Source organism: Anguilla rostrata, chromosome 7 (assembly GCF_018555375.3).
Source record: "Anguilla rostrata isolate EN2019 chromosome 7, ASM1855537v3, whole genome shotgun sequence".
Classification (NCBI taxonomy): Eukaryota; Metazoa; Chordata; class Actinopteri; order Anguilliformes; family Anguillidae; genus Anguilla; species Anguilla rostrata.
Window position 1 is genome coordinate 14,656,762 of NC_057939.1, and position 24,816 is coordinate 14,681,577.

General features: G+C 39.3%; 1 protein-coding gene across 1 annotated transcript in view; it reads right to left on the reverse strand.

Moving 5' to 3' along the window:
- si:dkey-106n21.1 (solute carrier family 23 member 1) overlaps positions 1 to 14,985 on the reverse strand; it is a 31,808-nt gene extending 16,823 nt beyond the window's left edge. Inside the window, exons 1-7 of the mRNA XM_064343028.1 lie at positions 14,793 to 14,985; positions 9,183 to 9,338; positions 7,157 to 7,314; positions 6,551 to 6,716; positions 5,884 to 6,065; positions 3,379 to 3,496; positions 261 to 417 (exon numbers count right to left, since the gene is read on the reverse strand). Coding sequence (XP_064199098.1) covers positions 261 to 417; positions 3,379 to 3,496; positions 5,884 to 6,065; positions 6,551 to 6,716; positions 7,157 to 7,314; positions 9,183 to 9,338; positions 14,793 to 14,921 — 1,066 coding nt within the window. The 5' untranslated portion in view covers positions 14,922 to 14,985. The remainder of the gene's footprint in view (positions 1 to 260; positions 418 to 3,378; positions 3,497 to 5,883; positions 6,066 to 6,550; positions 6,717 to 7,156; positions 7,315 to 9,182; positions 9,339 to 14,792) is intronic.
- Between the last annotated feature and the right edge of the window lie 9,831 nt (positions 14,986 to 24,816).

Here is a 24,816-nt window from a genome sequence, read left to right on the forward strand (position 1 = left end):
TACAGAGTAAGGCTTCATGAAACTCCAAAATGAGTGCAGTTAAAATGTGCTCTCCATAACAAACTAATTTAAACCAGTCGCATTGTGTTTATAAAGAGGGTAGTATCTTATGATTGGTTAATGTGACATGGATTGCCAGCACATTGTAGATCCACCCATTGTGGAGCGATGAAGTCTGTGCTCACTCTCCCATCACTATCCACATGGGAAAAGTAAAGTGGATACCTTTGGTTCTGCGACAGCAGAAGTACAAGGCTCACCGGGGTATGGTACATGGAACCAGGGGGCACTCGTGACTGCGTCAACTTTTAGGTCCGTCCGCGCTGTGTAGCCGTACTCATCCGGCTTTGTAGGCAGCACGTTGAAATACGTCAGCAGGAAGCAGACGAGCCAGGAGCCGCACATTCCAAACAAAGCCTGTTTGTTCGGAAAAGCACAAGAGATGCTCAGAGAGCATCAAGTGAGCTTGTGGAAAACATGTGAGTATGTGAAGAGGCATGAGAGGGTGTGTAATATTCAAAGTGTGATGTACTTCACTGCTGCTCACACGTGTATGTTCAATGTATTTGCTCAATGGAAGATGTGATGTGCTAAAGATTGGTGGGTTCTGCCTACTTCACTTAATTCCCACCTGCTCTGGCCAGTTGCCTTTTCTCCTCTGTCTTCCTGAACTACATCCAACCTGATGTTGGGTTGCTTTGAAGTTTGCTGTCACTCAGTAGTGCTTTATAGGGTGACAAGGTAACTTTAGGTTGCTATCTAAAACAGTGCATTCTGGGTAATTTAATTTGAAAAAGGTGAGCCTCAGAAGACAATGGCTATATGAGATTACACCGGACGTTATTCTCAGAGAAGCTAAATTTCTTCAGCCATATAATAGTGAAGCACCAAAGCAGTTGTGCAAAAACTGAATGGTCAACTAGCCAATGAATGCATGGAGCAGTGCTCTTTTGCAACACTCTTTAGTCTGCTTCAGACCTACCACCACGCACTCTGCTCCTTCCGACTGGCTGAAGCTAAGGAAGTGTGGGCTTGGTTAGTACTTGGATGGGAGACCACCAGGGAATACTGAGTTACTGCTGGAAGTGGTGTTAGTGGGCCATCAGGGGGAAATCTTCCCTCTGGTCAAATAAACCCTAATGCCCCAGTGCAGTGACGGGGACACTGTGCTGTAGGAGATGCCGTCTTTCGGATGAGCCGTTAAACCAAGGTCCTGATTCACTGTGGTCATTAAAGATCCCATGATACTATTCGCAAAGAGTAGGGGGTTCCCCGGTGTCCAGGCTAAAATCCCAGATCTGGTTCTCGCAAAAAACTTGCCACCTAATCATCATCTGATTTAATTGGCTCAAAAAAATTGTTCTGTCCCTCCAGTGGAGCTGCTCAGTGGCCAACAATAGAGGATTGTGGTTGTACTAGGCAGCTCCCAGGTGTGAATGTGTATGAGTGTGAAGCAGGGCGTTGCTGCAAAAGAGCATCCATGCTCAGCGAACCTACCCTGGGTAAATAAAGGTTAAATCAATAAAAAATTTAATAAGATAAACAAATAGGAAACTATAAGATGGCACTCAATACAGTGCATACCCCCTCCAACATCATGCAATTGTGAAGATATGCCAGTTCCAGATGTCAAATATTCACTAAAATTTCCAAGCCCTTTACATCAGGAGATGCAGGCATTTTCGTGACATGCTATATGCCTGTTTAAATTCTAGCCACTCTTAAGCATTTTAACTGGTTATTAACACCACATGGGCAATTGACACTATATTTGTTCAGTAGCCCGAAATGAGTTCTCCAGCAGCCCACAACTGCACACAACTCATTTAATGCTGTTTTATATAATAGCAAGTGACCAGTTAATTTAGGTAACTGAATCAATTAAGAGGTCATTTCAGAAACTTTCTCACATTAAATTCATGCACAGCCACAATAAACCCCAGTCCAACCAATAACTATTAATGCTTTATGTCACATTTCACGTTTCATGTATTTTGGATTGACTGGATGCATACTCAGGAAAACCAGGCTAGGTAAAAGATACAATAGAATAGTTTGAAAACCAGCTGTAGAAATTGGGCACGGATGGCCAGCAGTACTGGCTGCACCAACTGTGCTTGACAGCTGAATGTTTTTTATTTGTTTGATTGTTTTTTCGGTGGCCCACAGATCCATGTTGGGCATGAATGGGCTAATGTTTGCCCTCACTTTACCCTCCCTGGCCAAACCAGTTTGATTTCACCTGCTCAACAATTTTTGGAAGCAGAGGCCATTCTCCTTAGTCTGAGCAATGCTACTGCCTGCAGGCATTCCGTTATTTCACCAAAGATAAAAATGACTAATTACCACTTCACACTCCTTTTTCCTTCCAGCATGTTTACTTTTCTTGGGCATTGGTGTTGAAGGTTAGTCTTTGAGCAAATATATCAATAAATCAAACTTAATACTGCATGGAATGTATGTCTTATTGTGGACTTGGAAAGGAAGTAGAGTTACAGAAATGCCCATGATGATAAATATGATGATTGTTCTGCTGAGTAACAAATTGCTTTTTGGTGGTATTGAATGGCGAAAAAGCAAATCTTGCTCAACACTCTGCTAGTGGGCTTATTCTGTCATGCCAAAGTAATGTACCCATACCTTATACTCTTTGTAAGTTTTAAGTATTAGGAAAGGCATTTCCAAGGAACAATTACTTATCAGGCCCAATGAGGATGCTATTCACAAAACCATGACTAGAAAAACTGCATCTGCACTCTTCAGATGAAATTAAGGCACTTTCATCTGATCATACCTCCATTTTCAGTAAGTGTTGGGACCCATCAAGATGCCCTAGATGAAATGAATGAATATCGACATGTACCTGCCAAGGGCAGTGGTTCTATTCTTATTCCAAGACCCCAGATGGAGGTTGGATCTAAGTTGATATCTGCTTGAATGATATAGTTTTGAAGCTTGCTGACCGCAGACTGTAATATCCATGACAGATCTTAGGATACAAATATACAAATTAAATTGAATTAGGAAAAGGAACAGCGTGCACATCCTACTGTCAGATGGAATTGTGGGCTAGCCAGACCAAGGCTATTATACTTCAAAGATAACTGGCTGAAGTATTGTCATTTAAATTAATTCAGAATTTTTTGCTATAGCAACAGCCCTGTTTATAGTCATGTCTTTAAAGCTCTTGTCTTTTAATTTGAATGAAGAGGGAAAAAAGTATGCATGTGTTTGTGTGTGTATGCTTTTGTGTGTGCGTGTATGTGAGATTGAGAGAACAAAAGAGAGAAAGAGAGAGAACAGAAAGCTTGAAAAAAAGCAGAGATACAGATGTTTGTTGGAAATAAAGTAGTGTGACTCACACAAAAGGGCACTCACAGAGAAGAGCTTGAAGAGTGGGTACTGAAAGACCTTCCACTTCTTGTCTTTGTAAGCGATCAGAGGAACGTTGACTTTGCTCAGGTACTGGGAGAAGAGCAGAATGAGGCAAACCGTCCTGAGAAACAGAAATGACAAGTCATTAACCCACTCATTGACCTAGCTGTCATAACCCCCATCCTTTCCCTCACTTTTATTTTGTATAATAGCCTTAAGGTTAACTCCATGGCAGCCTGTGAGTCATAGATAATTGAAGCTGTGAAATTAAGCTTTGAACTGGTAACTGTCCTGAACCAAATTAAACAGCTTTTCATGGTCGCCCATCAGCATTTTTAGTTTATTAGTTTATTTAATAAAGGAGTAAAATGCAGAAAAGTTCTTGGCAGTCTAACAAATTTTATCTTTCAGTTATTTCACGTTTAAATGTAACAGCAGCTCTGCTGCATGAGCTTAAACATAGGTCTAGTTCACTGAGCATGTTAGCATCGGAGGCCTACTTTGTGCTGGAATAAATCATCTGTCACTATCTATTTTGTCTTTCAATTATTTCAGGTTTAAATGTAACAGAAGCTCTGCTGCATGAGCTTAAACATAGGTCTAGTTCACTGAGCATGTTAGCATCGGAGGCCTACTTTGTGCTGGAATAAATCATCTGTCACTATCTATTTTGTCTTTCAGTTATTTCAGGTTTAAATATAACAGAAGCTCTGCTGCATGAGCTTAAACATAGGTCTAGTTCACTGAGCATGTTAGCATCGGAGGCCTACTTTGTGCTGGAATAAATCATCTGTCACTATCTATTAGGAGCTATTACTCTTGCAGTAATGCTACATTGAATATTCCAAAAATGACTTCTCATCAGTCAGTACAATGGCAGATAATTTCACAAATTTTACAACCTGCCACAGTATTAAATGAAAGGTGAAGGGACTATCATACTGTTATGTATGTAGCAAAGTAATAGGTTATTAATGCATGATGAACTGCTAAGGAGCCCATCAGAATGATAAACCATGTGATGCATTGATCAATGCTCACTATTCAGAAGAAATAGCATCGTATAAACAATGTTTATTTGGCCACTTGTTTGGCACAGTGGGCCAGCTATCAGCTTCCATATATTAAACTGCTAGCTACCTTTGGTACATCAATTAGCGGAAAGCTTATTGCTTTCTGGTGCTTGCTACAAGCACCAGAAAGCAATAGGCAATAGCAATAACCCAGTGAATATTTTTTGTGGTGAAAAATTAGAGAAATGCCATCTACACGTTCATGTGAAAACCTGACTGCATTTGGTTGAAAAGTTAAAGTTTTCTAACCGTCTAGGAAGTAGCCAGGCAATATCTGGATAAAGCCTGAGCTACATTGGGGTTAACCTAGTCTGTTTATGTCAGGACGTCTGTTTACCTAGATTTCCACCCTTCTAGGCATCTAGATTCCGGCTTTTGCTCACTTGGAAGCAACAGTAGCATCAGCAAATTGTGTTGCTAATGGGTCCAGTATATGTATGACTAATTAAAGAAAGGATGAGCAGTCTGAACAAACCTTTCCTTCATAAAAATGTACATTCACTTCCCTCACTTTCCTGAAGAGTTAACACCTGGAGAGGAGAGACGCTATTGAACTGTACATGCATAGGTATCAAACGAGGACAGCACCACATTGACCTATCCATCTGTTGCTCCTATAAGACTGACAGCAGCATGCTAACCTAGTTTTTGAGATTAATGTAAGACAGGCTTCCCCAATCATTAGCTCAGTCGGGTACATCTAGCCACCTTAAAGATAGAGAGGTATTAAGAGATGATCCTCTCTCCCTTTCTTGTTTAACACCCTCCCAGGTACAGTGATGCCCTGGCAGCTGAGGACAAATTCATTTGTTTTTTTGTGTTCCACATAGGCTACCTTTTTACACAGCTGACGGAATTGTCTGATTTATCACCTGAAATGTTAGCTTCTTTGTGTATAATGACATTTTGGGCACAGAGCTGTTGGTCTGTTACTGCTCATTTTGCTAGTCCATCATCAGTCAGATGGGTTTCATTCAAAGAACTGGCGGTATTTTATGTAGCCTATCCTTCAGAAGGCATTACATGCTGGGTGGACAGGTTTACATGGGGCGATTTGAATACCTTACATTTGTGTCTGTTTATACAGGTGGGTACTTACTGAGGAACTTCAGGTTAACTGCCAAGTTCAAAAGTGCAACAGCAGAGCTCCACCCAGAATTAAAACCCACAATTTCTGATTTTTTTTCCATTGCTGGGAGGAACGCTATCTTCACAGCACAATGCGGCAATTGAAAAGCAAGGCTTCATGAGCCCAAAAATGGGGAAACCATAACCTTTTATGAATGACAGAAAATTTTTTGATTAGTTTATTAGAATCATGACAGCAGTGTGACAGCACACTGCAACTCTACCCATGGGTTTTATGAAGCTTCACCCTCAAATCACTATGACAAGCCCTTAATGTGCTGAAACACTGAATTAGCTGTGTACGTACAGGGAGGCAATGCCCCAGTGGGCTCCACACTTCTTCCCAGCTTCTATGAAGAGGGAGAGTCCAATCAGGTTTATTGTGGGGGCAATGGCCAGGGGTCCAATAAACTTCAGCACCAGTCCAACCAGTCCAGAGAGTCCAAGAACCAGCTGGAGTAAGGACGCCACGAGTATCGCCCCCTGGATCTGTACCAGGTCAAATACAAGAGGAAATATTTAACATTCATGTCAGCTTTCTTCTGTTTAGGATATCTTGACAGATTTACAAAAGCAACACCTTATCAGTCTTTCGAAGTGACAATAATGGCCTCGCCCTTCTAAGAAGGCATTAGTAAAAACATGAATAAACTTGTCAGTGACGTCCACAGATGTTGAATCAACATCATAGATGAAAGACTTTATTGACAGCAGGTGAGAGGCAGTTTGTTATGCTTGAAGTGCTCTGTAATCCCAGCCTGGTGAAAACTGAAGTTGGATGACTAAGAAAACCTCATGCTGTGTTTTATTATGAAAAATGTTATAACTTATCTTGAGATTTCTGTCAAAAGCATCCTACATTCCATTACTTTCAGTTCTTTTAGACGTTTTACTTTCTGACTTTTCCTGAGACCTTGCGAACCAAAAAGTTTAAAACACAAATACAATGTTTTAACAGCTTGTGGTCATCCCACCTCTCGCATGCGGGATTTCCAGACTTCGTCAGGGTCTGCGTGAGAAATTTCTGTTGTATTGGATTGTGACGGATCTGTGGGGTCTGGGCACCTCCATTTTGGCAGGGCAAGGATAGCCAGGGTGGGGGTGATGTAGCTGAATGTCCCTCCCTGCAGAATGGGTAACCTATGGCACACAGACCAGGTACTTGAGAGTGATTGGAAATTCCCTCTGCGTTAGTACATAGTTGCATTGAGCTACTCCCTGATTTTTAGGTGTACCTCTGTTTTCTAATCCTGCGTTTGCAGGTGTAGCTGTGCATTCTATTCCTAGTTTTACATGTGTACTTACTGTACGTATGTTTTCTAATCAGCTTCACCAGTTGTGCAGGTGAAGCTGTAACATGAAAGGAGAAATTCCTGATTTGCAGCTGTTTCTGTGTTTTCTAATCCCAGTTTTGCAGGTGTAGCTGTGCACTCTAATGCCAGGTTTACAGGTGCAGCTGTGTGTTCTAATGCCAAATTCACAGGTGCAGCTGTGCATTCTAATTCAACCCCAGTATCGCAGGTGTATTTGTGTCCTGTAATCTTGGCGGCACTGATGTTGGATTTCGTGCAATGCACTACCTTGTTCCAATTGTCGTCTGAAGCAGTGTACACAAACCAGAGACGAAGAATATGGTGGAGATGAGCTGGCTTTTGGCTGCATTGTCATCCCTTATGCATATGGGATCAGCCAGTATGAGGGGTATGGCAATAATGCCTCCAAAAGCCAAGATGTAATGCTGAGAACAGAAGAAAATAAGTAGCAAGTTATTTGTGATCATATAGACATTCCAGTAGACGTTGCTGATTTCTAAAGTATATTCAGTTCAATTCATGAGGCTGATAGGTGATTTGATACATAAGCTGAAACAGGTACTAAGAAAGAAGTAGCAGGAGGTAGGAAGGGTCTCAGGTAGTTGTTAGTAAGGTTCTTTCCACTCACATTTCAGGCACTTGCATCTTGAGTTCAGAAAGCCGAGATTTTACACAGTTTGAGTCGGACAGTTTCTCTCATGCTGCAAGGATAATAACTACCCTGAAGAGTTGCATGCTTTGCAGAACTGGTTTTGCACAATCGTTTTAAGGGTTTTCGCAGGTAGAAAAGTCTGTTCTGACGTACAGTATAGCACATCACTAAGCAGGACTCGTTCGTTCCGAAATTATTTATGAAGTCAAACCCATTCTAGCGCCTTCCTCAAGCTCTCCCCTCAGATCTTAGAGTTTTTCAAATCCAGACACAGAAAAGGACCCTCTGAGGTACCATGGGAGCAGATGCTCTTCCAGGAAACAGTTCTATCATCTGAGTTTTCCTCTGACCCGTGTAGTTCTCCCAATGGACCACATGGGCCCCCACTGCTTTTTGTTGTTTCTGAGGTTTGTGTGTAGGTGCTGAACTCATACAGCATCCCTGAAGAGCCTTCCGAACGTCTCAATCTGTGCATGCAGCGACACTGAGTTTGCACCAGGCTTCACTCCCTGCAGGACAATGACAGAAACCCCTGCTCCTTTTCACAGTTTCCATTTGTATTCCAGACCCCCAGAATAATGCATATGTATGGTTCAGGCCAGCATTAAAGAAGAGGGAGGGTGTGCCAACCTCTGGTTATTATTTTATTCTTATAACATGGCTTTGTTGAATACTCATGTCTGATTGGTCATTGAGCGGTCATTATTTCTGTATAAAGACCGCTGTTTCACACTTGATTGTATCTCTCCATAATGCATAGCCAAACAGTCCAGTCAAAAGGACTCTCTTGTGATCTGTCAGGGCATCACCCTATCAGGGGATATTTTGAAACAATTGACTGGCTCGCTGTACATTGTCTCTTACATAATTTCCTCATTAATACTAATGATGTCAATTGCTACTACTTAGTAGTGGTAGTAGTATTGCAGTAGAATTGCAAGGTACAAACTCTTTGTGAATTGAGGTTATTTGACACTGAAATGTTACATACACTTGAATGAGAATTTTCAAAAACATTTTAAACTCACTTAATACCATAAAAAATGTAGTCTATGTGTATTAATGACAGAGAAACACAAAGCTGTCAACCAAGAAAAGTGCTAGAACAATATGCAACATATATACTGAGCAAGAGCAAGTACTCAGTTCAGAACAAGCTAGGATATTCCTTGCCATGTCATAAAATACATAAAATAATCGCAACATGGAAAGGCGGTCAGTGGTCTGCAGATGTACAGATGGTTTCTGACCACCCAGCTCAATTTAAACTGCTTCTAGAGCTGTCATTTCATAAATGTATCTGGCAGTGTGTTCAGAAATGCATTAAAGTGCATGTTTTACTGTACACAAGAAACCTCCTCAGAAAACTTTCTCCCAACTAGGTGATCTTAGGTGGACCCTATAGCAGTTACAGAGCAAGAGGTATAGTTCCAGTTAATGTGGTTCACTTCTATTTAATAGCCACTTTTTTGCACCAGTGATAATAACTGAATAAATCTATGTAAAAAGTATAATGCTAATTATATTATTTTCTTTTCTTTTCAGTTTTTTCTCTGTGGTTTCACTGTGTAATTATAGTATACAAATAACAACAAGAATAATTTAAAAAAAAATAATAACAAAAAATAATAGACACGTTACCTGAAAGCCAAGAAGTATGCAGAGATACCATGGCGGTCTGTCATTTATGGAATAAACAAGATCAGAACACCCCCTCTTCTCCAGGCTGCCATCTATGCTGTCTGTCGGACTCTCATCAATGACAATCTTCTCTGACCGGTCACCACCATCCAAGTCCTGCAATATTAATAGTAATGAGCTGCATCTGTATAGCACAAAATGTAAAAATTTGGGATATGGAGTGTCGAATACCTCTGAACTAAAGGCATGGCAGTGCCAGTATTTCCCTGAATGCCACTGCTCTGTGAAAAGTACAAGAATCCTTGTATAAAAAGGAAAATATGGAACATTCTTTCCCATATCCCCCGACCCATTCATAAAACACCAACATTTAGTCATTCTTTATTAATTGCTATGCTTTGTCTGTCCTTTAATCTCAGGCACAGCCAAACCAGTCACTAACCATGTGGATTCATGTTTTATGAGCATTCATATGTAGGGCTCTATCTTGAACTCGCAGTTGGTAACCCAAACACAAGTGTCCTTGCTAGTTTCAGTTCTCATTTTTCCGTCCAGCAGCGCCTTCAGTATTAAAATAGCGAATGAACTTGCACCCATGTGGGCAGGTAGGTCTTTAAATGAGGCGTAGTGTTGTCACAGTAATTGTCGGCGCATTGCTATTTTGACGCAGCTGAAAGCGTTTGCGTTATGACCGACCAAAACACGGTCTTGTCATGCCACACTTTCGTTGCTATTTTAAGAGCACAATATTAATATAGCAATGTGCCTGCATAGGTGGGTGCGCAGGGTTCATCTGCCCTCCTGCCTGTTATTCACACAGGGGCATGTGCAAACGTGCATAAAAATATCAAGATTACAGTGTGAAAGATTATTGTGTGTATCAAAACAATAAAAATACAACATGTCATAATGGGTGTTCAAAATAGATAATCACAATGATTATGAAGAAAATACAGCTTTATATGTTCATAATCTATTATTTATGTGATTAATATTCATGTGACTTAACTATAAAGTCTCACAATAAACTTTATGAGCAAATAACAGGTAATGGTAAATATTTGTACTCCTTTCTCTGAAACTGCCTTTGGTAATCTTGCGGTAGCTTGTGGTAGAAGAAATTTTACTCTCTGATAATTGGGGTAGTATAACTGTCTAAAGACGTGTAAAGACTGCAGTCAGTTATGAGTGAGAATTTGTGCAGTTATGAATTAATTATCTTTGTACTTTCTGTTTTACAGATCTTCATCTTTATTTATGATTTCATTATGACAAATGGAATCTCTGTTCAGGCCTGAGAAAAAGTAACTGCTCTTTCTCTCATTAGAAAACTGCCCCAGTCTGTCATGCTGTGAAAAGCCCGAATGAATCACTATGTGTGCACAGATTTGTATTAGAGTGACATATTGGCAAGGATCCAACCATGAAAAGATTGTTCTTTGCTGCACAGTTTACCTTTGAGACAATTCTGGACAATCTCTGATGACAATAGCAATAACCTGCTGACAGGAGAAAGCAGCACAGAATGAAGGTACCCCCCCCCCCCCCCCATTACGATAATCATAGTGATAACTGTAATAATATAGGCAATGCATTTGTCTCAAGCAAGCAGAATGCATATGTTCACGCTACAATGATAACTATAAATGCAGCCAAAATGATAACTATAATTTAAAATTTGCATCACCCCCAGAGCGATTTTTTTCATGCAAGCACCTTCAGCCAGTCAAAGGGGAGTTCTAAAGTGAGAACTCTGCACCGAATCTTTTGCTGACAGTTTCATTCCATGACGGACATCCCACCACCTCGCATGCATTACTCAACTATACTATGGCAGCTAATTCAATGAGAGACCTCCCCAGCTTTCCTGTGAACACAACAGTCATACACATACACAACTCTTTTTGGCATTGTTGCATTTGGGCCATTGTGTTCCACTGAATTCAAAGATAATTGTAGTACAACACATGCATGTCCATGCATGCAAAAGCATATGCACACCCGTGCGCGCACACACACACACTCACATACACACACAGACAAATGTAAGCTTGCTGGCTTGAAAAAAAAAAAACAGTGAATGGCAACTTTCACAAAAACTCATAAATACGGACCATAAAGCTAATGCTACTGCCCGCAGTGGAGGAATGAGCACTTTGATGAGACGGTGCCCTGCAGCTCAGCCCGGGCCATCCTGAGGAGCCGCCGTCCCCTGTGATGGAGCCAAGAGGAACGGCCCGAGGGCAGCAGCTGCCTCGGTTTGTCACTCACTGTCACTCATCTCCTAAGCCAACCCTCACCTGCAACAGTTCCTTTATGAAAGCCGCGCTCATGCACCCGTTCTAGACACACGGACTCGAGCAACCACGCTCAAGTGCGGGTTCGAAGGTCTAGTCCACCAATACTTTCTGGATTCCAGCTAATCTGACAAACAGTGTCACAGATATCAAACAAAGCTAATGATCCCTGCATTCTGTCCCAGATCATAGAATATATAGGAATTCCACTTCATTTAGCATTTGGCTATGGAAGGCCCTGTGTGTCTACAGTACCTGTCACGTTTGCGTACTTCCCCGCATGGTCTGAGCCCTGCAGTGTGAGTGTGCAGTGACACACAAGAGACTAAGCAGCCCTGAATTTACCCAGAGGCCTTATCACTTGACACTTCACTATGACATGAGTATGCTTTTTTCCCAGGCCGCACACTTGACTGCATTACAGTACAAATCATTTCGAGATCAAAGAGTGTTGTGTCACATGCATAACTGTCGCTGCTTGTTTCCTCCGCCACTTAGCAAAATGAGTGCACGTCTCAGCACACTTGCGTTGTCATAACTTGCCACATTAATTCCTCAGCGTGATTAACATAAATCACAGCATTAGGTACATGTCTTCTGAGAGGTAGTTTCAGCAAATTTAAATACGGTCTCAGGAAAGGTCAAATCTGATGCGTGGAGAGAGTTTCGGAAATGTTGCGATTTCTCCATTTTCAAACCCTTCAGCCTCTTTCTCAAAGGAAAAGGAACAGGACGAAACGGGGGTGAAAAAAGCAAAGTGAGCACTGAGACTAAGACTCCTCTGTCTCATGAAAGTCATGAAAGGGCTGTGTAAAATCAGGGTGAAACCACTTCATGAGAAAACCCATACCATGACCGCTGCATTCACAAGGCTGCATCCAGCAACACTGTATGCCGTTTCACCACGTCTCTGGCACCAGCTCATGTGCAAGCATGTTCTAAAAATCTATTCAATCAATCCCATGCTACGTCTGTGACCAATGCTTCAAAATTCTGCTTTTTGTGTGCCATTGCTGCCACCTACAGTGCACCCATTGCAGTGCATCTATGCGCTTTGAATACAGTAAGTGAATGGACCAACAGCATTGTGGACATTCACTTTCCACCTGGTTCTTTTAATTCCAAGTCCTTCAATTGCTCTACAGCCTAAATGTATCATGTTCGACCACAGAAAATGAAAACATTTCTTTCCATTGCTTAATTCACAAATATATTGCCATTCCATCTGATACTTTATTGGATTTTTTACTAAAAAGCATAATTATCTGGAATATCTCAAAAATAAATAAACATATACACATCCTTCATCAGTTTATTAATTGACTAATGACTTCTAATGAAAAGTAACCATATCTGCCATATCCATATAGCACAAATATAATTACAATATGTGAGGAGATCTCCAGGCACACATGACTCACCTCCTCGTTATTCATTATATCACTACTCATGATGCCTGGGGAACACCATTGTTTGAAAAAAGTAAATGCAGTAAGAGACATAACCTTAAGAGAAAGAGAAAGAGAAAACAACCTTGCCCAAAAGTGGCTAGCAGCTATGAATCCACTTGTGCGAAAGGACGGCACCTTCAGCACCATCACCATTGTGCAGTTCAGCTTGATATGCCATCAATGGCACTTCTATCAAAAACTTTGGAGAACTCAAAATAGCCCCTGTCCTACATCAGTTGGAGGTTCAGTCTGAATTGAACGTATGTGCCCCTAGCCTAGAGACCAAAGAGACCATCAGTATAAATCATTTACTCGTTTAGTGACTTCTCCCTTCTGCAAAGATTTACAAGGCTTACTTTTGCAACTATCTGACACATAGTTAAATCACTGTTTTCTCCACCCGTGTATCTTAGCAGAAAAATGTAGACCTGCTTTCTAACCTACCACTTACAAGCCTTACAAGCAGAGCTTGAGCATCTTCTTCGCCCAAGCTTGAACAAAACATTAAAACGTTACAACTCTGGTGCCTTATGACCTTTCCCCACATTCTATCTGACCTCCATGTAATTTGGCTGTAACTCTCATGAAAAGAAATCAAGCAAACGTAACTTTTTCATTTCGCTTTCACATTTTTCTTTGACGTTAGCAACAGTCAAACTCAATAAGATCAGGGGTATAAGAGGAAAAAATTAATGAAAGAAAGTTCCTTGTTTTTAAATGACAAAGCATATTGAAAGACAAAGAAATATAAAGACATAAGCATAATTTTTAAAAAGTCTTTAATTCTTAGCTGTCAAATATAAGATTGCCATTACTCTTGTTTCTCGAACAATTTAGAATTTACAATTTAGGAATTAAGCCAATGCTAAATCGGCTTACAGATGGCCTGATGGCTCTTTAAGGCACATTTAACTCAATAGATTTATTTAGTTACTGTTCTTACAGGTTGATGCTAAACATATAGCAGCAAAAACGCTGTTCTTACAGGTTGGTGCAAAATATATAGTGCTAAAAAAAGCACTATAATGAGTGGTTTAATACCATGTTTTTAAAAACAACAATGGATCTATCACTGGATAAAAGAGCGTCATTAACTAATATGAACTCGCAATCTAACTTTGATTCTTAGATTCTGTAAGTTTTTACTTATTCTGGAATGATTGATGTGGAATGTGTGAATAACGATTTATTTTAAAATAGTTTCTATTTAGACCTAGAACGTGGGGAACTATTAAATGGGTCAGACACATCAAGTGTGTCTAAAAGAAAAAAAACATTAGCTATGTCAGGCATTCTTAACAATGATTCACATGGTTCGGTGGAGTTGCATAAGATAATCTTACATTTTATATATTTGTATACTTGGTCTATTAGTAGTGATATCCTAAATTCATGGGGAGTCCTTAAGCCCAGGGTGCAGTGAACATGTTTCTAAAATTGTTTTTCTTTCCATAAAGTTGTACCCTCTCAGGCTTTCATGCTTTGAGCCTCATGAAAAAACAATCCTTTCCATTGTGTTGTTCCATCCACACTGCGATATGGTTCCAACTAATGAAATTCCTTACTGGCTTAAACTTGGCTAGAGTTTCAATGGTGATTGAATTGATCCTTAGCCTGAAGAATCAGCATATTTCAAAAACATCTTATGACTGTAGAAAAAGGTACGGAAAGCTATAATGCATCTAACTGATTTTATACATCAATTATACAAAAGACTTTGGTAAAGTAAATAAAGTAAAATCGGAGACCTAGCACACACCCCGAGAAGAATTGCACAGGTGTTTTGAGAATATCATTCATTTTTTGACACGGCACGTTCCGTACATGTAGCAACAGATTTGCGGCTGTGTCTTAGCGCTTACCTTAAAGGATGGGTTAATGTTTCCATTTTCCATCAAGACAGACTCCCCTGTCTGGTGCTGAGGCAAATGCATGGTTGTGGAGTGACTCTCGGGAGACTGGCCGAGGGGCGTCTGGCTTGTGGCACCCATCTACCACAGTCCAGCCGTTACTAGATTGGCCTTTGGAATACTAAACTAAATCCACGTCATGTTGTCAAGGAAACAGGAGCGCCTGTGACTGGTGGCTGTGGAGGAGCAATTGTGTGATTAGCCATTGCTTTTTTCCCCCCTTCCCTGTACACATCATCATGTGTCTGTTGAGTTTTTTTTTTTTTTTTGCTCTGTCCAAACATGACATGACAGGATGAAATTTGTGTTTTGTGAAGCCATTGGTTTTATGCCTAAACGGTCACCGAAAAGGAAAACTGTGGGATGGGACTTTTTTTCAGGGTTTTTTTTTTTTTGTTTAAACTTCTTTTTTTTTTAGATTCTGTGCTTCTTCAACCAGAACACATTGTTCTTGGAAAGCCCTTGCTTTAACCATTTTAAAACAGTGCTGAATGTCTCCTTAGAATATTAAAAATCACAGCACTTAAAGAAAATAACAAGATATTGCTTGGCACTAGATCTTGCTTGTTTGGAACTGTAATACTTATTCAAGGGAAACTTTTTAAAGACATATGGGCAAGAATATTAAATGCTAGAACACTCCCACTTAACCTGAGAGGAGAAGACAAGGTCTGTGTGGATTGATGTGCAGTCACATATTATTTTGGGGGGCATATAAGAATGAGGAAAATCATATACATTTCACATGTACACATGCGTGTAAACATTAATGTATGTTTTGATGGATGAAATTGTATGATTTCCTTTTCCATATACTTGAAAATTAAATAAAATTGTAATTAAAAAAAAAAAAAATCTGCCTATTATTTTGCCACTTCGCTCAAATGTAGCCTTTTCTTTTTGTTGATTAGATTTTTATTTTGATTTATTTATTTTTTTGGAGATTTATTTAATTTAAGTACTGGATAGAATAAACTACTGGTTTGTGTCTGAAACTGAGACAACTGAAACTATAATATATAGTCTCTTGTTTCAATATAATAGACATCATTTTGATTAATAAAATTGCTTTGAACAGAGTAAAACTGAAGGATGACGAATGACCAAGGGTAGTCACTTCTTTTAAGATTTTATTAAATAATGTACTAATTACAAGCGATTCAGTCAAATTTAATAAAAATTACATTCAAAAGCTCTACAGTAATTCTATTAAGATATGGAATGTATTGTACATTTTAATTTGAGTAAAATGTTTTTTATGCTCATATTTATTTATTTATTGAATTTTCATTTATTTATTTATTTAAGTTAATGTTCCAAACGGTTTTGTGTTTAAGCTATATGAGAAATAAAATGAAATTACCACATTATCATAGCCTTATGCCAAAGACTAGTCTACTCTTAGGCTTCAGAGATGCCAAAATTGGTCTAACCCCCACACATAGTAGTCCACCCCGATGTTATCATCATACTCTCAACCTATGTATTTTGACAGCAAGTGACCTGTGATAGCTTCACCCTTTGAGCTTGACTGGCCCAAGGGGATTTGAAGGACCAAAAGCATGATTTGAGTCACAGGGAAGGCCTGGCTTGTTGACCCACCTCTGAAGCCTTGAAGTAGTGGCAAAGCCAGAAGCACTGGCACACACTATCTTACCCAGCACAAGTCCAGCCTCTGTTTCTCTCTCTTTCTCTTTCTTTCTCGTTCTCTGTCCTTGAATTTCTTTTAGCATATCATTCGTTCCTACAGTACATAGGTCTACTTCACAACAAAATGTATTATAGTTTAGCTTTTGGGTTTCCAGTGGAATTATTGTGATAAAAATCTAATTATTCTGATGTTACTTTTAATGTTTAATTTTCATTAAACTTTGCTCTTCCTGCTTTCATCCATTTCTTTGGATTCCAGTGCAAAGTTTTGCAAAGCTGGACAGCCTTCTGTGAACTTAGGATGCTTCTCCATGCTTTCAGCACAACATATCGCATGAATATGCCTGCAACTCAAAGACCTCGAGTCACGAGTCACGGTTACACTTTAATGCGGGGAATTAGTGTAACCGATAAAGAATGCCGAGACATTGGTTGTAGTGTGCCTCATACACTCGGTATGAGTCCACAAGGAAAGGAGGTATGAAATTCATTTTCTACCGCCATTAGAAATTGTTGGCAGTGGCTCTTGCTGGCTTCTATATGGTGCACTCGATCAACGAGTGTGTGTCATTCAATAAAAAAAACTCAAAATCCGTGATGAAACAAGCATTGTGTTCTTATATGTCACTGAAACTGGAAATTAGTTGTAGGCCATCATGAGGAGCTTCGCATGTCTGAAATCGAGCGGGCGAACTGGTATTCCATAGCAGTGCACAGCACTGAAAAGCGTATGATTAAATATGACTGCCTTCTCCTCGGTGACTTATGGTTCCCATGTCTTTACTTGCACATTCATACATTCTGAAAAATGAAAACTATTCTTTCACAGTTTTGTAAAAACATACCCATGGACTCCAGCTGGGGGGCAGGAACCATTGTCCCTGCTAATCGCTTCTCCAGAGTAAAACTTTAGATTGACGTTATTCTCAGCAGAGTAGCAGCTATTTTATAAAGAATTTAAGGGAATAATTGAAAGTCATTTTAATGCACTACCCTGGGATTAGCAGGGTACTAATCTACTTGGAGTTTGCTATTTCACAGAATATTGTTTGTTATACATGCAAAGTCCTTCATATTTGGTGAATGTACAGTGAGAATATTACAAAATACTGTTTGCAATGAATACTGTCAGCTTTTCAGCCAAACTTAGTTTGAGGTACAGTGTTTACTTTCTCCATTGACCACTTGGTCATTTTACAGCACCACATACTTTATATTTTACAAGACTTAATTTAAAATGCCTTTCTAGTATCTCTAGAAAAATCTCCCAATGTAATAGATTCCACAGTGAGGTCTGGCAGTTGTATGGATAGCATGTATGTACAGTATGTTATCAATCTATAGGAAAGCTGTTTTGTTTGAATGCATTTGGTAATTTTCTATTTTTCCAATAATCAATACTTCTCTCTTACTGTTTTGATAGCTATGAATTAGGCATACATTTACAGGTTACTCACAATTGTCACAACATGCAAATAAACTCGTAGAAACCACTGTTCAAATGTGTAACAGCAATTATATCAATAAGTGGGTTTGGGGTATGTACACAGTCAACCCTTTGTCCTTCACAGATCATATGAAGCAGTTCAAGCAAGGAGCTCCTCAAACTACTGTTGCAAATTAGAACTCTCAGAAAATGAAGCTGACACTAACCTTTTTCACCCTGCGTCTGCGATGTCTTGTAGAGGAATCTGTTACTAAATAATCTCTTTTTAAGACTAGAAATCTACAGGGGGTGAAATTGTAAGAAGGCACAGTTGTTTCAACACATGTACCAGTCTGTTATAGAGATCATTACAGGAAGCAGTTTGTTATTACGCCTGGTACAGTCAGCTGTTTGGTCAGGTTGGTTCTATCGGGAGGTCATCGAGCACCGACTATGAAAGCAATAACTGTTTTGGTTTTTTTGGGGGTTTTTTTAACAGCAGTCTTCAGGGGATCCATTGTGTTAAAAGCCAGACTGCCTGGATTTGCCGAGTCCTGTACCTCTGAGGCCTCTGATTAAGATCATGAGCAGTGATATAGTTGTATTAAAAAGAGGTGTGTGAACTATAAGAAAGCCAGCTGAAACCAAGTACAGTACTGAAATTTAGTTTCTTTTTTGTTGTATGGATGTTCATTTGTTTTTAAAATCAATTTTACTTATTTATTTTATCAAGATGCATTCCAGTGTGAACGTTCTAACAGAAAATGGATCATAACATACATTTTGTGCACCTGTTTGATCTGAGCATCATCCAGACAGAACAAAACAGAATCAGCATTGTGAGGCAAGGGTAGACTGAGCAGTGTGCGGTTGGTGTAGTGCAGAATCAACCGAATGAGGTAAGGGCTATGGCTTCATAGCCAGAAGGGGCAATTATGAGTATGAGGTGAAGTGCTGCCACTACATTTAACCTGAATTACTATGGTAAACATCCAACTGTAAAAATGGAAAATACATAATGATGGCTGACCAGCTAACAATTAATAATATGGAATGTAATATTAATCAAATGCACAACAATAAAATGAAATCGCTGTTGTTGAATAAAACACACTTTTCATTAATGTCAGTTCACTGTCATATAATCAGTTTTTTTCACATGTCTTTTAGCAGCTTCTGTATGTTTTATGCTCATATGATACCACTGCCTTGAACCCTTAAAAAGGCACAGTTCTCAGGGAACACTCAAGGAACATACCCTCACCTAAGAGGGACAAGCCAGTTTTTAACAGGAATTTATTTAATAACAGGCACTGTGTATATACACTAATCCTTGTTTTATGTGGATGAATCAATCTAGCCATTTATATATGCTGTCTGTCCATAAAGATGCCTGGAAAAGCTGTGCAACTATACAAGGCCCATTAAGAACTGATGTCTTAAAGTTCTTACAGGATTTCACAGTATCACAAGAATGAACCAAAGCAATCCCTGTGTCACATTCCTTTCTGACACACAGTTCACAGCATGTAACATACATATGCATATGTATACATATATGTATGTACAGTATATATACATACTTCAAACATTTTTCAAATAACTTTTTTATTGTTCTTACCTCAGGGCTATCAGTGAGCAAAACTTAGCAACCCTGATACAAAGAAGTCCAGATCTAATGGGCTCTTACGAAATAGAGTAAATTAGGTAAACCACTCCCAGTGAAAAAGCTTATCTGAACACTTTGTTTCAAAAGAAAATGTATGCAGCAACAATTATTTTTATTATCATTTTAATGTGCTGTTTTTTTTATCAACTTCTTCCTGACACAATTTCAATAGGTTCTATCTTTACTTTCTTTTTAAATAATTCATTGAAAAGTCATTCATGTGTACACAGCACATTCATTTGAAGAATACAGGAAAAGCTTGGCTTAAAGATACAATCTACCCTCTGCACCCAAATGATCTAGCAATCATCTATGCTCTGATTCATTTGAGGGGTAACCCTGAAAAAGAGGTAGACTAGATGTCTTGAAAAAATATTTTAATTTGATTCAGTTGGGCCCATTTTCCACAGTCTAGCTGCACATTTTCACAACCATTGTATCCACTAGATGGAAGCCTTGTTTTACTTGAAACCTTTTAAATAGCCATCTCACCTCAAATACACTTCAATGGAAATATTTGGAAGATAGTTTTGCTTGGTTCTGAATGCTGCAAAATTATGGTGCAGAATAGTTTTTCTCAGGAGTTGTAGCTATTGTGTATAACAGTAGCATGCCATAATATACATTCATACCTGTATTCAATCTTAGCGATCACTTTTCAATAGAGGAATGCCAAACCAGCAGGGGGCAGTGTGAGCTCTATGTACCCGGTTTTGATCATCCATAGCTTTCACTGGTTAAACAAGGCTTACAACAGGCTATTTTTCATCAATGACTGGCTGAAGCTGAAATCTTTCAAGAATCAGTTGTAATGGATTACGTTGGCTTTTCTCTACAGCATTTGCACTCAAGGGAAATCGACTCCAGAACTAGAGAGAGAGCTGATGGATAATTAGTCCTTCTCAGAGTACAGGTGTAGAGTTTTAATTAGAATGTTCCTGAAAATCATTGACACTAGCTGCACATGGTTAAAAACATGCTTCATTCTGAGGTGTGCTTGGTACATTTTTAATGAGTTTCCAAAGAAGAACAGAGCAAACCTAATTATTGTTGAATGGGAAAGCCACACAACAGAGAATGAAAATAGTCAATAAAGCCCTCGTGTACAATAGTACCATGGCCGGAATGCAGAGGTGTTTAAAAGATCAATATAATTTCTGTTGTATTCAAAATAACTTTCTTATAAATTACTGTTTGACATCTGAGCATTATATATTGGCACTCCTCAAAATCAACATAATACAGAATATTTCACATGTATACACATGCATGTCATGCATGATTTTTGTGGATCTGCTGCATTTATTTGTGAATCCACTGCATATATTTGTGGATCTGTCGCACTCATTTGTGGAGCAGCTACATTTATTTATGGATTAGTTACATTTATTTACATATTTTTGAGACAATAATATCCTCATAAACAAAGGGGAACATGAGACATGATTAAAAACAAGCAACATTTGTTTCCAGTAGCTGGGGCGCTGAATGATCAGTTTGGCGAGGCAGTTCCACCTTTAGTAGTGCAATATGGATACTGAGGTAATCAAATGTGCATGAGTCTTGATATCAGCACAGGGCCTACTTTTTCCAGAGTGATAGGACAATAGCTACAAGGTAGAGCCACAACAGCTGTGTCATGCATCTATACTTTGATTGGTTACCAAAACTGAGAGAATCAGCCTCACCATCATACATTTTCAGTTGCTGTCATTGCCATGAGATAAGCATGTCAGGCACATCCGCTCCTGCTTCCCGTTACTCATACACTTAAGGATTACAGCCCATAATCTGCTTGGCAACAGTCTCTGCTCAGCAGAGGGATAGGGACTGTGCAAGAGAAAGTGGAAGGGGGTGGACGAGTGAACAGCTGTTGATTCATTCACATTTTCTCTCCATTCAGAAGCCCAGCTCCCCTACAAGAGGATGGTACAATCTATTATACAAATGACAAAAATAGAATAACAAGAGGAGGGGTCTCACCTTATTACTGTATACCCATCATAACAATTCTGATTACATTTAAGCAATAATCTTTTCCTTCATTTTGTCAAATGCTTCTGTCATCGTCCATGTCCACAATGGCTTCAATATGTTCAAAGGCGTATCCATTCCTTTTTAATAGCTTTTCAGGGTGTGCAGGGAAAATTTTATTCCCTAGATTAGCACAAGCATGCTCTTCAGATGAAAAAAGTTTGGGTCTCCTCTTTCCATGTATGGAAGACCATATGACTTATGAGTGATGAACTCCGTTACCGAGCAGGGAGTTGTTTTGATGAATATCATTAGATTCACAGAAAGGCCTCATACAACCTACAATTTGATTTCCCAGGCACATTCACCTTGCCATATTGGCTTGTGTGGTGCATGTTGAACGACAACTTAGATTCCTGCCCTGTGAGAAATGTCAGAGAGGGTCTGGGGGCCTTCTCAATTCTGCACTCCCGTAGCCCTCCTAGCAGCCAAACACTCCATTGTTGCCATAACAGAATGTCACGATGCAGGAGCTCAGCTAATAGGCCAAAGCCATGCCATTGTTTGTTAAGGCACTGTGTATCTTATTTCCACTAGGGCAGTGGTTCTCAACCTCGGTCCTGGGGGCCCACTGTGTATGCTGGTTTTCGCTCCAACCACAGTTGCAATCTCAAAATGTTTCTTAATTAGGTGTTCTTCATGTTAAGAGGCATTATTTACCCTCTTAAACCACATTAGGTCAGAAATTGCTATGCATGGCATGAAGAATAAAATCCCATTGTGTTATTGTGTTGCTTTTTAAGTGGTTGCAAACAATCATTTGCAATCACTTAAAAAAATTTCAACAGATCAAATTAAGGAGGGGAATTAATAGGCTCCTAATTAGGTTGCTGAACACACGTGTTTAAGTGCTTTAAGTGCATAATATATCCCTTAAACTAATTAGCACAATACAGGTTTGACTTGTTATTATTTTCTTTGTTTTAGAATTCTTCATTATCTATCAAATGATTAGATTTAGTGGCCAGTTGTCCACACTTTCCCCAGTTAGGAACCTGTTGATTTGCCTCAGTCTTTATTTTGATTAGTTAAAATTTTTTTAACCTCTTTATGTAATCATCTACAATATAGCACAATGTGAATATGGGACTTTTATTCTTCATGGCATGCATAGCTATTTCTGACACAAGGTGGTTTAAGTGAGCAAATAATCCCTCTGACATGAAAAGCACCTAATTAAGGAAAAATAATAGCTTATTACAATTCCAGGATTGCAATTCTGGTTGGAACGAAAACCAGTGGGGCCCCAGGAACGAGGTTGAGAACCACTGCTCTAGGGGGACTCAAGGGGCTCCACCATTGTTGTGATAGATAGGTCCACTGGGGATAGGGGGCCACAACTAATGTAGCACTCTCTTGATACAGCAACCGGGCCTCCACCCTGACTGACTGAGAGGGTGCCTCTCTCCAAAAGTCAGGGAGTTGGGAGTCATGAGGAAAGAACTGGGGCCTGTGGAGTTGTCCTTATCTAAGCAAGGAAATAAATTATGGAATCTTGTTCTGACAAATCAGTAGAAGTTCCAGTGGAGAAGCAACAATGATTCTTGTTACGGCAGCTTGTGTGTTTATGTGGAATAATTTAGAACCTTTTACAAGTGATACACACACAGACACACATTCACACATAGTATATACATACGTGTGTGTGTGTGTGTGTGTGTGAACTGTGTCACTATGTTCCCACTTCTTGTGTTGCATCACATGTGTCATGTGATTATCATACTTAATAAAATGTCAGAAGGTAGTTGAGCTCCAGAAGTGTCTAATCTGTAGGGAAATTTTATCCTCATTATTGGATTAGTGGATGGTTGACTTACATAGCATACATTTTGTTCATGCTGTTATGACAAGATTCAAGGGAAGTGCTGTTCTTAAGGGTACAACAAGTATAAATTTTGGATTCAATTCTGTAACCAGGTCACAAATCTGGTTTCCTGCCCTTTAGTATGATGGGGTTTCCAAATCTGGGTCCTGGGGTTGCATTACACTGGCTATTACACTGTTTCTGCAGAACTTTTAAACAATATTTTTTGATTAATTCAGTGTTATGCAAGTTGCATCAGTACATACAAAAATGGCCCACTATTAGTTATTTGCAGTTGCGAGTGTGTGAGTTCTAGCAGATGGATAAAAGTGAAGGTGTTTCTTTGTTTCATTTCTGTTCATCTTTTATTTATCCATGCCAAATATGTTCAATGGGAATAATTCACAAATACGATTGAGAATGAGATTGGTTGTTAAATAATGATTTATACTTTTGCACAAATCCTCCTCTGCAATGATATATTTTACATAATATATGCATGGAAATATACAAAATAAAATATGCATTAAATGAAGAAATGTTGAATAAAAACTGGCTTTAATTTAGTAGCATAAAAATTTAACTGAGAGCTGAAGCACAACCTATCAAAAGAGCAGTAATAACCATTAAATTCAGCGGAAACAACAACCCTGTCTACATTTGACTCAGTAACTGTTCACCCTTTTGGCTGAAAGGAGGTCAGTGGGTTCTACCCATGCTCCTGTGCCCCCTCCACCATCACGCCCCCTTCCTGTCTCAAAGTAGAAAACTTGAGGAAGACTTAAGATGAAAACCATGAATCATGCCAGGATGACTAAGTTGTTACATAAAAGCTGAGAATCCCTCCTAGCGCTCATCAATCAGTGTTTCATAACCCTCCCACTTCACCACTCAGAGATCAAACCCATGAAAATTTCAAACTCTGCTCATTAAAAACTAAAGCCAGTCAGATCCAAGTCCTGTGGGTTCCCCTCTAATCTGGGGGTATTTACACAACAACCCCCCCCCCTTAAAAAAAACAAGGAATGTTCTATAAAAAACATGCATCTGCAATGAAAGAGAACATAAAGCAGTTATATCACTTTGCGAATAACTTGCAAAGATTAGCAGTCTTGAGTTGCACCAATTATTTCCTCATGCCAATCACAAGAGGAATCTGTCCTATACTTTGAACCTGCTGTACTCTGTCCAGACCCTGGTATCCAAACCAGACGTAAGTAATTACCTCTATTCCTCAATCCCTGTCAACACTATTTGACTGTTCCAAATCCCATTTTTTCTGTAAACTACTTACCCTGGCAAACAATGTTCTGGGCCTGTACCATTAAGCTTTTCAGTATAGGAGTGCTGATCTAGGATTAGTTTATATGTTATATACTGAGACACTATGAAT